This window comes from Erythrolamprus reginae, chromosome 2, assembly GCF_031021105.1.
Source record: "Erythrolamprus reginae isolate rEryReg1 chromosome 2, rEryReg1.hap1, whole genome shotgun sequence".
Taxonomy (NCBI): Eukaryota; Metazoa; Chordata; class Lepidosauria; order Squamata; family Dipsadidae; genus Erythrolamprus; species Erythrolamprus reginae.
Window position 1 is genome coordinate 56103323 of NC_091951.1, and position 18724 is coordinate 56122046.

The window sequence follows — 18724 nt, forward strand, 5'->3', positions numbered from 1 at the left end:
ATCTGCAAAATTGAATTTCTCCATGCTGAAACAAATATGTATTTAACTCTCTGCAAACAAGCTTCAGTGCTGTCGATTATTCCTCAGATCAGTGTTTTTCAACCAGTGTGCCGCGAGACATGGTCAGGTGTGCCACGAAGAAGGAAGCTCAGGTTTTGGTCTTGCAACTTTTTGCTGAGAGAGAGAGAGAAAGAGAGAGAGTGAGAGAGAAAGAAAGCAAGAAAGAGAGAAAGACAAAGAAAGAAAGAGAGAGAGAAAGAGAGAAAAGGAGAGGGAGAGAGAGAGAGAAATGAGCAAAAAGGGGAGGAAAAAAAGAGAAATGAGAAAATGATTGAGATAGAGAATGAGAGGAAAGAGAGAGAAACAAAAGAGAGAGAAGTGACTCTTGATTTAAAACGTATGATAAAAAGCACCCAAAGAATAACAGAGAGAGAAAAACCCCAGCCCTCACCTGTTTTTGGAAAGGGTTCCAGAAAGTGTATACACACACACACACACACACACACACACACACACAAGGGGGGGGAGAGACAGGGATGGAAAAAGAGAGAAGAGTGTCTTAGGGTGTCATTTTGTGTCATTTTGGTTGGTGGTGTGCCCCAGGATTTTGTAAATGTAAAAAATGTGCCGTGGCTCAAAAAAGGTTGAAAATCACTGCCTCAGATCATCCACGTGGTCTTTTTGGTGGTGGCGGTGAATTAATGGGTGGAAGAAATAGCTTATTCTATCATTGAAGATGCCACAGAAATAGCCATTTAAAACTCCAGCACCCACTCCCCCTGACAGGAAAGTAGCCAGCTTGCAAGCCAAAGCAGAGACTAACGTTTTGTCCACCCACCTCCTCTCTCTTTAAACACAGGAACTTTGGTCATGGAAGCAAGGACACGTGGTGGATTCTTGGCAGTCTGCAGTCTGTGGAGCATTTGCAGGTGCAAAGGATTATATGTTATCCTGGGAAACATAGAAGAAGAAAAGCAGGGAGGAGGGGACCGAGTGCAACTCTACGAAGGCCAGTGAGGCAGCTGCATTCTTTTATAATTCTGGTTTGTTTAGAGTGAAGAAAATGGAATGTGGCGACGGGAGGGTGGAGGAGGGGGAACGAGGAGGAAAAGGTGAGTCTATAGATCCCAGGCCAGGGTGTCGGTTTGAAAGACAGCCAATTTGTTTTTGGCAAATTTCTGTTATTGAACGAACAGGGCCTGTCAGTCAGCTCCTGGGATTATCCAAAGGGCGAGCTGTAAAACTCTCTCTGTGAGGAGAAGGCGCATTTGGGTGCGGGTTTGTGCAGCTGCCTGCCCTGAGCTCCTCTCTAGGCTCAAGGGCTCTCGGTAAGGCCCATGATTCACTCTTCATGTGACAGCTCTGACAGGACTCTAGATTAAGGAGAGTCAGGAGAACAGAATGTCTACGCGCAGCAGCCTCCAGGCGGAAACTTTCCGCGGAGGAAAACCGGAGGCTGAAACATCTGGGCAGTCTCCGGACACTCTGCCTGGAATGAAGACTGGCAGGACTGTGCTCTGGGATGATTGATTGTAGGAGTGCCTGAAAGTTAATTGAATTCTTTAAAGAGCCACCTTGCCCTATTATAGCAGCCGGCTTTAAAATAATTTCCTTTCAGATGTCACAAAGTGCCGCCCGTCCCACAAATCGGACAAGGCGAGGGGAAGTGCAATGGTCCGATAGAAATCTCAGAATTAGGGGCCGTTCAAGATTGATTCAACATACTAATAACAAAAGATTTAAGTGCCAAAGCCCACTGCAACAATATAGCCAAGAAGGCTTCAAGAGTTGTAAACCTAATCCTACGTAGCTTCTGCTCTTGCAGTCTCACACTACTTACCAGAGCTTACAAAACTTTTGCCAGACCCATCCTCGAACACAGCTCATCTGTTTCGAACCCATATCGCATCTCAGACATTAACACCCTTGAAAATGTCCAAAGATACTTCACCAGAAGAGCCCTTCACTCCTCCACTCGAAATAGAATACCCTACGAGACTAGACTTTCAATCCTGGGCCTAGAAAGTTTAGAACTAAGACGCCTTAAACAAGATCTAAGTATTGCCCACAAGATCATATGCTGCAATGTCCTGCCTATCGGCGACTACTTCAGCTTCAACCACAACAACACAAGAGCACACAACAGATTTAAACTTAATATTAACTGCTACAAACTTGACTGTAAAAAATATGACTTCAATAACCGAGTTGTCGAAGCGTGGAACTCATTACCGGACTCCATAGTGTCATCCCCAAACCCCCAACACTTTACCCTTAGATTATCTACGGTTGACCTATCCAGATTCCTAAGAGGTCAGTAAGGGGCGAGTACAAGTGCACTAGAGTGCCTTCTGTCCCCTGTCCTATTGCTCTCCTATATCTCCTATACCTTTCTTCTATTCCTATATCTCTTCTTCTACTCTTTCATTGATATGTTCTATTACTTTATCTTCTTTTCTATTATTTCTTAGATATATTTTACTATGAGTATCTCCTCTATAACCTTCAGCATGTATTTTATTATGTGTATATAGATATATACCCACTAAAACCCTCATTGTGTATTGGACAAAATAAATAAATAAATAAAAAATAAATGACAAAAACCCCTGCAAAATGTTCAGCCTCAGGTTTTGAAGGCAGAGGGAAGGAAGGAGCAAATAGGAGTAACTTTTGGGTTGCTGCTGAGTAAAGCTCACCCAAATTTAATAAAGGTAGCCCTCGACTTACAACTGCTTGCTTAGTGACTGTTTGAAGTTACAATGGTCTTTGAAAAGTTCTGAACCTTTTGTTGTCCTTCTCATTATGGCTGAGATATCCTAACATCTGGATACGTCTTTTCTTTGATATTAATCATTCATTCGTATACAGGGTGCAATAAAATGGTTGCATGAATGATTAAATAGCTGAAGATGTTATAGTAGCCTTCCCCAGGGCAGTTATGCTATACTCCCTCACAAACAGCTGCATGTCCAGTTGTCATGGTGATTGGGGATGATGGAAGTCATAATTCGACATTCTTGGAAGAGTTCAGTTCAAGGAAACTGCTAAGTGTAGTTATCTTTGTAAATACTGGTTCACTTATTCAGTTCGGTCACGTAACTTACATTGCATGAAATTATTTTAATACATCAGACTTCTCTTCCGCCTTCATGATATTTCAGTCTCCTCTGATGTCTTTACATTTTTGCTATTTTTAGACTATAGTGCACTTACTCATTAAAAGCAAACCTTTCCATCTTTCCATTTTCTTTGCCAATAGTGTGCAAAGTCACTGGAAGAAATTAGCGAACATTAGGTACTTATTAATATCATTACAATTACTATTTTAGGCAATGAAGTTACTTGAAAATGTAATTTGAAGATTTTGTTCCAATGCTCTTTTAAGGCTCCACGATCATTGTTTTTTTGAAACACTGATCTCAGAAATTGAAATAAGAATATAATTCCTTGCCCTTTTCAATGCCATCTTGAAATCAAACCACTGAATCAATCAAACAAACCAGAAGACATTTTCTGGTGTAATGTTTGCACGCAATTTCTATAGTTGAGCTTAGAGCCTTAGGTTTTGGTTGCCTTTGTCTGAGTAAAGAGTAAAGATTTCTTTGAGTAAAAGCTTCTCAGTGGTTTTAATGAACAACACACAACTGCATACATGCTGCCTACAAAAAGTCTTGGACAGACATAATTCTTTGCCAAGGGCTTTGCCAAGTATTGGAGTTCCCCTTGACTTTAACAAGGTCTTGGAAGCGTGAACTGGACTTGGTTTCTCAGTTCGCATGTAAGGTGGGTTATAAATTATCCTCTTTTTAATAGAAAAAGGAATGCACTGAACTTAGGGACTGCATATCCTCTATTTATATACCATTATGCCAAACACTTTTTCCACATCCAGCAGGGGAAATTCAGAGAAGAATAAGGCCTCAAAGGCTATTCAGGTTTTTTTATATTATGGAAACATAGAAACATAGAAGTCTGACGGCAGAAAAAGACCTCATGGTCCATCTAGTCTGCCCTTATACTATTTCCTGTATTTTATCTTACAATGGATATATGTTTATCCCAGGCATGTTTAAATTCAGTTACTGTGGATTTACCAACCACGTCTGCTGGAAGTTTGTTCCAAGGATCTACTACTCTTTCAGTAAAATAATATTTTCTCATGTTGCTTTTGATCTTTCCCCCAATTAACTTCAGATTGTGTCCCCTTGTTCTTGTGTTCACTTTCCTATTAAAAACACTTCCCTCCTGGACCTTATTTAACCCTTTAATATATTTAAATGTTTCGATCATATCCCCCCTTTCCCTTCTGTCCTCCAGACTATGCAGACTGAATTCATGAAGACTTTCCTGATAAGTTTTATGCTTAAGACTTTCCACCATTTTTGTAGCCCGTCTTTGGATCTGTTCAATTTTATCAATATCTTTTTGTAGGTGAGGTCTCCAGAACTGAACACAGTATTCCAAATGTGGTCTCACCAGCACTCTATATAGCGGGATCATAATCTCCCCCTTCTTATGTGAAACAAAATCTTATCTTTTGTATAAAATAAGGCAGATACATTAATTGGAAGTGGGCACCCTCACAATTTCTCAATCTTGATATAACTTGAGTTTGTCTCTTAAGTAACATAAAAAACAGGCAATCCTTGACGTACGAGCACTCACTTAGCTCTTGTTCATAGTTATGACAAACTACTCTAAAGATACTTACAAATGGTTCCAAAGTTCTGATGGCCAGCTCCATCCATCCATGGTCACATGACCGGATTTTGGATGTTCGACAGCCGGTCCAGATTTACTGCTCTCATACCTTGCTGCGGCCAGTAAGGGCCCACAGAGTCAGCCTTCTCCAGGACCCCTCTGCCAAACAATGTCGGTTGACGGGACCTTGAGGAAGAGCCTTCTCTGTGATGGCACCAACCCTATGGAATCAACTGCCCCCAGAGATTCGCAATATCTCCTCCTTACCAGTTTTCCAGAAAGCTGTCAAAACCTGGCTTTTCCAGCAGGCCTGGAATTAAGTTTGATTGTTAGTATGCATGGTTTTTAATGATATATGTGATTTTAGTGATATATGTGATTTTAGTGATTTTACTATCTTTTATTTATATTGTATTTATCTGCGGAGAGGGGCGGCATACAAATCTAAATAATAAATAAATAATAAATAAATAAATAAATAATCCGTTGTTAGCCACTCAGAATCTGTTTCGGAGTGAGCACCATATAAATGCAATAAATGTATAAATAAATTTGCAGTATCCCACCATCACATAACCGCAATTTATAACTGATTTGCCCCCCAAAAAAACAGTGTTTAATTTCTGTTTTTGGTAAAAACACCCTAGAACAAACAGACTTTGCTTAATGTCCACCTCAAAAGGGTCATAAAATCAAGTCGGTCACATGATGATCCACTCTGTGACTGTCACATATGGTCGTAAGTCTAGGACTACCTGTAGAAGTATTCTGGTATTCATGAGCTGTGATCTAGGAAACATTCTGTGATCTGTGGCTTTATGTGGTCTGGGGAGAAGCCATTGCTAAATCCCCAAAAGCTGCTGAAATTCTGACTTTCCAAACTGCACAAAGTGCATTAACAGTTGTTGAACAAAAGCATCGTCCCTAACTTTACTTCTCACATTCCCCTGCAGGAGATTCTGGCTGTCTCGATCTTTTCATATATCTTATAAGAAATTGGGGAACGGACTCTAGACAGGGTATACTTTTTTTTAAAAAACCCTCATTTCCCATGAAAATTTAAAAACCTAAAATATTTCATCTACTGAATTGTTCATGGGTCACGAAGAGAGGAAGATATATAATTACACTTCAAAATAAAACTGGACTTACAGTATAAAATATTTTAAACGTATAGACGTAGTAAGATCAGTTGCCTCTGCATTATTTAATTCGGTTACAGTTTTTTTGGAAAAGGTACAGGAAAATAAAAGTGTACAAACTTCAGCCATGGGCCAATCTTTAATCAAAGCAATGTTGCCAATATCACAAAAAGCATATTCAGACACTACGACTGTCTCAGATGCCCTCTGTGCTCGTGGTCTTTGCTTTACCACAAAATTTACTTAAAGTGTTCTAGAGGTTAGAGAACGGGGGGGGGGGGGATGAAGCAACATACACCCTCTGATTTTTAATCTCTCATGTTAGCCAAAAAATAATAATAATGTTGGCTCCTTTCTTAACCAAAAAGTTGTATACTTGACAGAAGAAATAAACATTATTGTGAAGTTAAGTCATCAACCCTGTCTTTTTCTGTCTTTAATGCTGGTAAAACTTGAGTGGTTAAAGTCAACTTTCTATGACGTTTTAGCAGCTTGCAGTGTATTTTTTTGGTTATATTTACTGCTATGTCTGTTCCACAAAGGCCTGGGAATACAAATTTTACAAATAGAATCAAAAGCCTGCAATCAAATGATTGTCTGAGTGACTAAAATCAATAAATGAAATTATGAATGGGTTCTAATACACTCTTCTTTATCTTCCTTCTTTATCTTATCTTTTTCCTCATCATTCCTATCACCCATTTCCTCCCACTTATGACTGTATGGCTGTAACTTACTGCCTGTATCCTTAAGGTTTTTTATTAATTATTAATATAATTATTAATACGGAGAGGGGCGGCATACAAATCAAATAAATGAATAAATAAATAAATAATACTGATTGTTTCCTCATTGCTTATTTGTACCCTATGACGATCATTAAATGTTGTACCTCATGATTCTTGACAAATGTATCTTTTCTTTTATGTACAATGAGAGCAGGTGCACCAAGACAAATTCCTTGTGTGTCCAATCACACTTGGCCAATAAAATTCTATTCTATTCTATTCTTCCATATACTAGCTGCTGTCTATTTTACTTAGCTCATTTGGTTTTTTAATGTATATCCCACCTTCATTATTGCGACAAAAAACCCCTCAAGACAGAAAACATACCCAACACACTTTCCTCCTTCTGTTTTCCCCACAATAATAACCCTGTAAGGTGGATTAGGGCTGAGGAAAAGAATGTCAGCAGCTGACCAGATCTTACAGTGTCCTTGAATCTTTCCTGAATCTAGTTTTAATTACACCCAAATTGAGACACTTTTTTCTTTTTCTAATATGTATGAATATGCATGAATATGAAGAATTATAGAGCATAAACACATGGATGACCTTTTAGATAATGTAACGGTAATGATCTAAATGCCAGATTATGCAGTTATGAAAATGGGAAGTAATAGTAGAATTGGTTATTTTACACTATTAATTTTCAGTGGTATTTATTAGTATTGTTAATTTCAATAATATTGAAACCAGGTACAAACATATGGGCCTCAGGTAAATTACATGCAATTCCACTAATTTTTCTTCCATTGTGTACCATTTCTATCAGAAAAAAAAAACAATTTTAGGCACCAATATTAAACTCTTGTTTTTTAATAATTTTTAAAATTAATTTTTAACAAATTTATATTACACACAACATAAAACAGTGCATAGTGAAATGTGTCCACCACCCAGACACACACACATTCCCCACCACCAAATCGTGGGTGTTTCTTGTATAGTCCACTTGACCCAAGAGCAATATATCTATTTACATATTATAGAGTGATTCCAATTTATTTCTTGTAGCTTGGTCTCGGATTCTGCTCGTCATATATCGTCTTACCTTGTCCCAACGTCCCATCAGTTGTCCCAACTCAGTTTCATTATCCGAATTTATCCTTTTATCCATAATTTCAAATTGAATATGGTCCACCATGTACCTATACCAATTTTGCAATGTCCATTTTGTCGCATCCTTCCAACCCAAAACTATTACTGCCTGAGCGCTTTCTATTGCTGCTTTTTTTATTTCTCTAAATTCTCCCATCGCATTGCTTTTAACTAGTACTGCCATTTCCTTAGTGATTGTCCATTGTATATTTAGCATTCTATTGATATCCTCTTTCACTTTTTGCCAAAATTCCTGCACTATCGGGCATTCCCAAAACATATGCATAAACACTCCTTTATCTTGACACCCATGCCAACAATTCCCCCTGACATTCTGCTGAAAGTGTGCGAGTTGAACGGGAGTAAAATACCACTTATGTAATATTTTCCTTCTCATTTCCCTGATTCTTGTATTTTTAATTTTCCTTATATACCAATATTAAACTCTAAAAACAAAAATAGATAGGTGAGCTTTAGTGACATGCTTTTTTCTATGTGTATAATAATCATAAGCTAGAGTGTATTCCTTACCACGGGAAAATTCCTGATAGAATCTGGAATGCCTCAATCTGTAACTTGAAAAAAATGTATTTTTAAGTTTATTTTTAACTGTAATAATTAATTATATAATATTTATTTATTTATTTATTTATTTATTTATTTATTTATTTATTCGACTTAATTTATGCCGCCCAATCCCGAAGGACTTAAATAATCAAATTATTATTTTTCATCTTCCGAAAATTAAAATAGACCTCTCTTCTTGAAAGCCAGTTTTGCAAGTACAAGGGATCCTTGTTTAATATCCATTCATCTGATGACAATTCAGAGTTAGCACACTGCTGTACCACATGGTCATACGATGGGTCTGTGTAGTTGCATATATACAAGTTAAATAGATCTTGCCCAGAAACTAGCAACATTAATTGCATTCTGTCCTGCTGTCATGGGGGTCTTCAAATGTTCACTGATCAGGAGACAAAGGACGGGTATACATTTGTGGTATTGCCTGCATGTCACCACAATCACAAAGGGAAGAAGCCAATGTATAGTTCCATTGCTTCAGAGTATCTCTGGATCTTGTACCCATGCACAGTCCCATTCCCACACTTGCCAGCTGCCAGCTCCTCCATTGGTTCCATCCAATGTTGGTTCTTTGTCATTTTTAAATTCTTCAAAGTCTTCCGTTAAGGTAAGGAAGATTTTCCTAGGTTTTAAACTCTGATGAATTGGTTATAGGCCATAGAGAAGTTGTTGTCCAGATATTGATGATTTAAGCCTCTTTCTGTATGCTTCTTCTTCTATGTGAACAGCAGGAAGGGCAATAGCGATGGTAGATCTTATCTAGTGATGGTAGATCTTAGCGTCATAGCATCATACCATCATAGTGATGGTAGATCTGATCTAGAGGGATAGGTTTAAGGCATCCGGTAATAATTCTGCTAGCTTCATTCAGAACAATGTCTACTTTCCCAGTATGTACCGATTTATACCAAACTGGGTAGGCATGTGTTCACCATAAGCAACCTTGACTATTGTCTTCTGATAAAGAAGGTCCATGGGGCATTTTGCAGGATGTCACATATAATAATCACGGAACTGCAGGATGCTGCAAGCATGTGGTATTTACCTGACAACAAAAACATGGGATTTCTGCAGCTACTCTCCTTATAACATCTTAAAAAGGAATAGTCTGATTCTAGCAAACAATTTTATTGGAAGATTGTTGTGAAATTTCTGTGTGCTATATTTTGAAATTTTGTATGAATTTTCAGAAATCCTCTTTCCCACCTCCACTTTCTCTTTCTATAATGGGAGAAGTTGGCAAACCTGCGAAAGTGTAAGAAACTGGTTTGAACCTTCCAAGTTAGAGAAATTTTACAGCACCAATCAGGCACCTCTGCTTTCAGTTCTTTTGTGCTATTATTAATAGGCTAGTAATCGGCTTGCCGGCTTGCCTGAATAAAGCAATAGTAGTCTTCAGCTTCAAAAAGGGAAAGAATATGAACCCTGTTAACCTCTGACCTACCATTCTCCTTTTAGATGTATGGAAATTATAGGTCAGATTTCTAAGCAAGAAATTCTTTGTGTGGATTGAGTCATAGAAGAGAAATAGAGGATGTTGTAATTCTGGCCCATTGCTTAGTAAAACACAAAGCAGGATGAGAAAGTAACTTCAGTTCCTTGCATTATATTTATATTTTATATAAAATACCTTTCTGTTACTTTGAATTGTTGTGGATGTTTGTTTTTGTACATTTAATATTGGACTGTATTAAAAAAATATTGGACTGTATTCAAAATACTTAAGTTGATGGACCCTGAAAAAGAATGCCATATTTCTTCTCCATACCCACAGTGCCAATTCTACTGAATCTACTGTTTCTGTACCCAGATATTTTCACTAGTAAAGATCAACATAAAGATTAGTTCATTTTATGTATACTTTGCAGGTCTCAGGGACACAATATACAGTGGTACCTGTACTTACAAACATAATTCGCTCTGTGACTAGGTTCTTAAGTAGAAAAGTTTGTAAGAAGAAGCAATTTTTCCCATAGGAATAAGTGCAAAAGCAAATGATGTATGTGATTGGGGAATTCACAGAGAAGGTGGAGGTCCTGTTTTCTCCCAGGAGATTCCTAGAGACGCCCCACAGAGGCTTCACCCTGCCTTTTCCAGCCCTGTTCCCTCCCAGGAGATTCCTAGAGATGCCGCATGGAGGCTTCTCCCTGCATTTTCCGGTTACAATTTCAGAGGCTCGGGTTTATAAGTGGAAAATGGTTCTTGAGAAGAGGCCAAAAAAAATTCTTGAAACACCCGGTTCTTATCTAGAAAAGTTAGTAAGTAGACGCATTCTTAGGTAGAGGTGCCACTGTATGTCGACTTATGTCTACAATTCAAATACCACCCAACTTTCCATTGCAAAGCAAGATGGTTGTTAAGTGAGTTTTGCCCCGTTCTACAACCTTCCATACCACAGTTAAGCGAATCACTTCGCTTTAAGTTAAGAACATAATTGCTAAGTCAATCCTGCTCCTCCATTGACTTTGACCTTAGAACACTGCAAACATCACATATGCCTTCCAGTTGCCGAATGTCCGAATTTTGATCACGTGACCATGGTGATGTTGCAAGGGTCATAAGTGTGAAAAATGACCTTAAGTCACTTTTTCCCCCAGCATTGTTATTACTTTGAACAGTCATTAAATGAATGGTTGTAAATAAAGGATGGCCAGTATGAATTCCAGCCTTTTACACAAAATTGTAATTATGGATGAATTCAAGAACTTCCTTTAATTTCTTCTCTTCTGCATAGGAAGCCATCTTCTAAAACGTGCATGTCAATCCTGAGCCTTCAACAGCAGGATGAACTACAAATATTAAATAAACACATGCGAAACATCTGCAACCGTTGGCATGTCATAAAATTTCAGTCACTTTAAATAAAGACGACCGAATGAGTCTTTTCTAAAACAAACTGATGAGAATTTCTTCTCCCCTTCTACCCTTTTTGAATTGTGTAGGCAAGATTCCAATTGTTTTCTCTTGAAGTCAAAAAGGCAAGAAATATGTTAGGCAGATGCCTCCGAAGACAGTCAAAATTCAACCACTGGAGGTTTCCCATCGTCGTGTCACCCTTGCTTCCCTACAGCCACTGCTAGCATTGAATCTCAACCAACATCACACTAGTGTAATTATTTATTTATTTATTTATTTATTTAGTTAGTTAGTTAGTTAGTTAGTTAGTTAGTTAGTTAGTTAGTTCTTTAGTTAGTTAGTTAGTTAGTTAGTCCAATACACAATGAGGGTTTTAGTGGGTATATATCTATATACACATAGTAAAATACATGGTGAAGGTTATAAAGGAGATACTCATAGTAAAATATATCTAAGAAATAATAGAAAAGAAGATATAGTAATAGAACATATCAATGAAAGAATAGAAGAAGAGATATAGGAATAGAAGAAAGGTATAGGAGATATAGGAGAGCAATAGGACAGGGGACGGAAGGCACTCTAGTGCACTTGTATTCCCCCCTTACTGACCTCTTAGGAATCTGGATAGGTCAACTGTAGATAATCTAAGGGTAAAGTGTTGGGGGTTTGGGGATGACACTACGGAGTCCGGTAATGAGTTCCACGCTTCGACAACTCGGTTACTGAAGTCATATTTTTTACAGTCAAGTTTGGAGCGGTTAATATTAAGTTTAAATCTGTTGTGTGCTCTTGTGTTGTTGTGGTTGAAGCTGAAGTAGTCGCCGACAGGCAGGACGTTGCAGCATATGATCTTGTGGGCGATACTTTAGATCTTGTTTAAGGCGTCTTAGTTCTAAACTTTCTAGGCCCAGGATTGAAAGTCTAGTCTCGTAGGGTATTCTATTTTGAGTGGAGGAGTGAAGGGCTCTTCTGGTGAAGTATCTTTGGACATTTTCAAGGGTGTTAATGTCTGAGATGCGATATGGGTTCCAAACAGATGAGCTGTATTCGAGGATGGGTCTGGCAAAAAATCTGCCTGTACTCAATGTCTCAGGTGTGTCCTGCAGAGGCTTCTAATTCTTTGTAATAGGCTGAGTAAGAGTGTAGAAGGCAGAAGAGTGACATGGAATGACACAATTAGACATCACTTGGTATTGGGAGAATCAAAGAGGCTCAGTGGGTAGAGGATCAGGTAAATGGATGTGATTTTGATTTTTACTTTGGCGGTCATGGTTTTCATAGAAACATCGAAGATTGACGGCAGAAAAAGACCTCATGGTCCATCTAGTCTGCCCTTATACTATTTCCTGTATTTTATCTTAGGATGGATATATGTTTATCCCAGGCATGTTTAAATTCAGTTACTATGGATTTACCAACCACGTCTCCTGGAAGTTTGTTCCAAGCATCTACTACCCTTTCAGTAAAATAATATTTTCTCACGTGGCTTCTGATCTTTTCCCCAGCTCACCTCAGGTTGTACCCCCTTGTTCTTGTGATCTTCTTCCTATTAAAAACACTTCCCTCCTGAACCTTTTTTAACCCTTTAACATATATAAATGTTTCTTTCATGTCCCCCCCTTTCCCTTCTGTCCTCCAGACTATACAGATTGAGTTCATTAAGTCTTTCCTGATAAGTTTTATGCTTAAGACCCTCCACCATTTTTGTAGCCCGTCTTTGGACCTGTTCAATTTTATCAATATCTTTTTGTAGGTGAGGTCTCCAGAACTGAACACAGTACTCCAAATGTGGTCTCACCAGCGCTCTATACAGTGGGATAACAATCTCAAACATTAGATTGTTTATTCTAGGGCTTATCCCTCAGTTTTTAACGTGTTTTCTGCCTCAAAGGAATAGAGAAAACACCACCGTTAATTTTGAGTAATTTAATTTAATTTATTATGGGTTATGGGGTCATTAAAAGAGGCTGATAAGTGTGACCAGAATGGCAGCATTTGCTCTGCATTTCTCCAACAATCCTCCTTAATACTTTGATTTTGGCCAATTAAAATTGGCTAAATTGTCCAATTTAGTTTGTATTGTAGCAAAGAGGAAAGAGATGCTATCATGATCAAGGATGCGGAAAATAGAAAGTCCATGTCAGATATTCTATAGAGGCATGGAGTGTGAATGCAATTGTTTTGTTGAGAAGAGCCAAAGGCTGTACTTTGTTGTAATCATAGGTTCTTAGGCACTTAACTTTGGGATAGAATATTGCTGAAGGGTGATGTTTTAGCCTAATGGGTGCTGTATAAACCTTATTCTTCCTCTACGGAAAGGCAGCAAAGTCCAGGCTGAGTAAGCAAGCTGCAGAATCCATGACCACGTGGAAAATAATTAACTTGATATACAGCATGAAGATAACGTATAGCTAACTTCCATGTAAGGAAATATATGCCTTACTTTCATTCCTTTGCTAATCACCAGTAAACACACAATCCAGGAAAAGGCAATGAATGGAGCTTCCATTAATTATCTATAGGGAAGTCACGAGGAGGTTGCCTTATACAGCGCATGAGTGAATGGTAGTTGGGGGATGGCTTAATGTATGTGGCGTTCGCGAATTGGTTATTCTGTACCACATGTCAGGAAAAGTAAAATACAATAAAAGGAGCGATCTCAATATAATAGAGGTCATCTCATTGAGAAAATTTTCTCCGTTGCTTCATTTTGATGTGGCCATTATGGCATCCTGTGCCTTCCTAGAGGTCGGCCCACTGGGGGAGGGCTGTTTGCCTTCAGTACTTTTTTTGTTTGTTTGCAGCTTGTGAACAAGATTGGAACTGATAGAAAAACTCAGAAGGAATCAAGGCTACCCAGAGGCAGAGACAATCAGTATATTTGGGGATACCTCATACCAATTAGGACATTAAAGCAATCCTTTCTACTGCTATAGGTGCCTTCCCCAAACTTACAAAAGAACACAGTAGGTTTCTCAACAGCCGTGAAAATGTTGATGCAAAACATATCGGTCTTCTCTAGTGAATTTGCAGGGTCAAAATGATCACTTCTCACCTTAATGGGGAGAAAAAATATAAAAGCCTATCCTTCAGTCAAATATTTTAAATGCATTTAATTTTGTAAGGCTCCACCGAAAGTTTAGACTATTGAATGTATTTATTGGCTACCCTATATCCCTGTGATGGCGAACCTATGGCATGCGTGCCACAGGTGGCACACAGAGCCACATCAGAGGGCATGTGAGACTTTGCTGTGTTTCAGCTCCGGTGCGGATATGTGTTGGTATGTCTCGGTGCAGCTAGGCTACAAAACCTTCGACATGCGCTGAGCAGAGATTAAGGAAGAGTGTGGATGTGTGATACAGCCAATAATGACACAGACTTAGTATGCTGGATAAGTATTATTTACATATATACATAAAGCAGAAATAATCTACAAACCGCACATAGCAAGCACTAAGCAAAATACACTCCCCCCTCAAGGTAAAGGCAAAAGGTGAATGAGCAATCCAGCATCATCGTCAGGAGAGAGTACTGGTGCCCTCTTATGGCTAACCAGCCAAAGTCCTTAAAGTGATATTACAACTGTAAATGTAATAAACTACAATAGGCAGTTTAACAGACATGGCAATCCCAAATAATAGTATGTACCATGTACTAACAATATGCATGCCAGCCAGCTGATTTTCAGTCTTGGGAAAGGCTGTTTTGTTTCCGGAGTGCAAAAAACAGCACAATAGCAAAATGGAAGTACATTCTCCCAAACTTCTGGTTTGCCCATTTGGGCATTTTTTCCCAACTACCAGGATTCTGAAAGGCCTGTGCAAATGCGCAGTGGGCAGCACGGCATGGGGTATGTGCGCATGCTTTGGGGGGGAGGGAAGGGGTGTTGGCACGTTCATGCATGCTAGCACACACACACACACACACACACACACCTTTTGCATGCAAACCAAAAAAGGATCACTATCACTGCTATATCCCAACTAATTTAATTTCAAAAATATTGTTACGATGGACTGCTCTTATTTTCTGAAGTAAAGCCCAGACTTAAAGATTGCTGGTTTTGGTTATTCTATCCAGTGTATAGGTTTCCTTCCGTCAGTTAGATTGATCTAATCCACATTGATGCTTTTTATAATATATCGGATTGACAATACTGTTTTGATGCATGCGAAGAAATTGATGGACACCATAGCATTTTCCGTTTAATTCTGCCCATAAAACGCATTGCGTCTTCAATCATGGACATGCCATAAGAGCAGAACTCTATTGAAAGTGAAGTTTGCAAACAATAAAATGCTAGCGATGGCTTTTTTACCCATAAAGCTGGACAGCTGCCTTGGTTTCCCTTCTGCTCTAATTAGGTCTGACAAGTTTACAGTGCTGCATTTAGAGAGTTTCCTTGCCCTTACAAGGCATTTAAAGTCAATGATGACATCTCTCTTTAGAAGTGACTCGGTGCAGATCCTGAAGACAGTTCTTCCAATCCTAAATTGGTTAAAGGGTTACAAAGGAAATGCCCAGTTTTGAAGTTTTGACAGTTCTTACTGCATCCTTAGTGTATAACCAATCTTACAGTCTCGTGTTGTGACAGCTGTTAGGTGAGATAGCCTCAACCTAACAACCCCCTGCTTGATCTACCTGCCTGGATGCAAATATATATGAAGTTAAACTTATCAAATCAAGAGGTATTTTCCCAATTCATAAAAAAATTAGTTGGAAAATGCAGTTTTCATCCTATACTGATTTAAATATTTGTCTCCCACCTATATTTTGGAAAAGCACATACTGTCTGTATTCTGGAAAGCTCACTATTTATAGATATCTCCAAGTCAATAAATACAAATCTAATAATAAATACAATGTTACCGCGATGGATTTTCTGAAACAGGTGGTCTGATCTTGGCCTTTTGTATATTTTACTGGACTGTTCGAGAAAATTTTGCTTTTTTTAAACCTTTCTTCTTTTCTTTATTGCTGTGATTCTTTTCTTTGCTAGAGTGGTATCAAAATCACATTATTAGAACAGTAAATTTTATTCCTAATTCTAAATGCATTAGTGATGTTATTGTTTCCAAAGATCTAGCTATAATTTTCCATTTCTTAACAGCAGAATAGTTACACCCACGGTTTAGAAACAAGGTGGGATTGTTCCGATGCAGTCATTTTTGTCATAATGAATTTATTTAGGAGTTACATTTAGTCAGCAATCCTGGCTTAAGTTATACAAGTAATTCTTTCCCTTTTTTCCCTCAGTAACAAGTGAATAAATTGTATACGTGTATTTCTTTACACTTTTTGGATAATCCTGGATTATGGCAAGCAGGTTATTTGCTTGTTTGATCTTTTATAATTGTTCCCATATCCACTGCATGCCACATATACTGGTTTTGGATCCTGGCTTACGTGAGAATCATAAATCAGAATCTTTAGTTCAGATAACACGCTAAGCTGTCATGTCTTTTCATCTTTGTCCCTTTTCCATCTTAAAAGTTTAAAGAAAAATTAACATATTCGGTGGTTTAAGATTAATTATTCCCAAATTGTCCATTTCCACATGTGTTGGGATCGCAGTTGATTGGTGCATATGTTAGCAGATAATGGGGAACATTTTGGCTTATAACTCTGTTTTCTCACCTTCAATCATCTTCATTTTTATTTCATTAGAAAGAGCATGGTTTTTTTGTATCAGATATGTTGTTTTTGTGATGGTATCTTTTCAAATAAGGCTTCAATTGACCTATATTTGTTTTTTCTCACGGATGTCCCATCACCCAGAGTACCATTGATTTCAGTTTCATGGCTATGTTCCATAAATGCATAAACAAATGAACGCTTCTTGAATTAGACCTCTCTTTTTTTTAGCAGGAATAATGAGTAAATGAATAAGTACATGAATCTGCCAAAAGCCATGCTCTTTGAACTTTTGTGTCTTTCATTTTCCTGCTGGGAACTCCTGTAGGCATATTTAGTGAAGTAGTGATGGGATAATTATAGTTCACTTTTCCTTTGTGTTTTTAGCTTGCTCTTCCTTCTAAATTTTCCCTTCTACATCCTATATCTAGCTACTGAACCTTTCTTACCTTTTTGTAATTCCTGTTTGATTCAGACAAAATGGAAAGCTAAACTGAGAAGAGGTTGTTCTGAATCCTGGGGTCACCCTCCCACTCCCTGCCCCCAAAGCAAATAAAATCAGCCACAGTATAATTGGAGGACCATCATGATTGGCTGGTTGGTTGGTTGGTTGGTTGGTTGGTTGGTTGGTTGGTTGGTTGGTTGGTTGGTTGGTTGGTTGGTTGGTTGGTTGGTTGGTTCATTCATTCATATTTCCTATTAATGGCCCATCTTCGTCCATGTAGCCGGGTCAGAAAGATATTGAGGAATGAAGAACCACTGAGAGATTTAAGATGGTCAAGATGATCACGTCTCATTTATCCTCTTCAAATCATCATCATCAAGTGGAATCATATGGCATCTCTGTACTTTATCCACACTGAAAATCTGGTTGAAAAGGGACTAGACCAGTGATGGCGAACATATGGCATGGTACCATAGGTTGCCCTAGCTCAGCTCCAATGTGCATGTGTGTGCTGTCCAGCTTTTTGGCTCGCACAGAGAGACTGTTTTTGGTTTCCAGGGAGCCTCCAGGGGGATCGGGGAGGATGTTTTTATCTTCCCCCTGGCTCCAGGGAAGCGTTTGGAGCCTGGGGAGGGCAAAACACGAGGCTACTGGACCCATCAGAAGTTGGGAAACAGGTCATTTCCGGTCTCAAGAGGGCCTCTAGGGGGCGGGGAAAGGTGTGGGCACTCACACACACGCTCTTTCAGCACCCAAGGGAAAGAAGGTTCTCCATCACTGGTCTAGACAATCTATTTCTTCTGAGGTCCTCCTTAAATGCAGCCTGTACATCTTTTCAACAGTGTTCCTCTAAAAAGGAAGGTTGGAGGCCAGAGAAAAATTGTCCAGAGAATTTGTATATCCAATATAAACAAATACACACAGAAAAATACGATGTTTAAACACACAAAGATACACATATGCATACATATGCATTTTGGGGTTGATTACCACAAGTCAACGTGGCTCTGACTTCAGATAAATCTTGGAGGTGAAGGACAAGGTTCAAGAGTAATCATGAAGTGAATTTGGCAGAAGCTGTGGGAACTATGGTGCTAAGCAGCCTGCATTGTAAACTAACAAAGTCTTGTTTGTATTTTTATATGCTCAGGTGGATTTGCAGCTGCAGTGACCACTCCTCTGGATGTAGCCAAGACAAGAATTATGTTGGCAAAGGTAAGAAGTTGAAGAAGAGTGTAGAGATGGCTGGCAAGTTTTCAGATTAATAATTCTGGCATCTTGCTTAGTAGCAGCAACAACAAAACTGAATCCAGCATCTATTGCTAATTTTAGAACAAGAATCATAATGAGACTAGGTACATTTCATTTCTGTATTGAATAGAAGAACTGCTATCTTTCTTTTCTCCAGTAAACTAATTCTAGGAGCAAACTTGTATCTTTGAAAGACCAAGCAGCTTTCTAATTCACTGGGG

At 38.6% G+C, this 18724-nt stretch overlaps 1 protein-coding gene across 1 annotated transcript in view; it reads left to right on the top strand.

Annotated features, from left to right (window-relative positions):
• The window catches only part of SLC25A26 (solute carrier family 25 member 26), a 173924-nt gene that overhangs the window by 142070 nt on the left and 13130 nt on the right, over positions 1–18724 (top strand). The window contains exons 7-8 of the mRNA XM_070738180.1: positions 860–929; positions 18403–18467. Of these exons, the coding sequence (XP_070594281.1) occupies positions 860–929; positions 18403–18467 (135 nt within the window). The remainder of the gene's footprint in view (positions 1–859; positions 930–18402; positions 18468–18724) is intronic.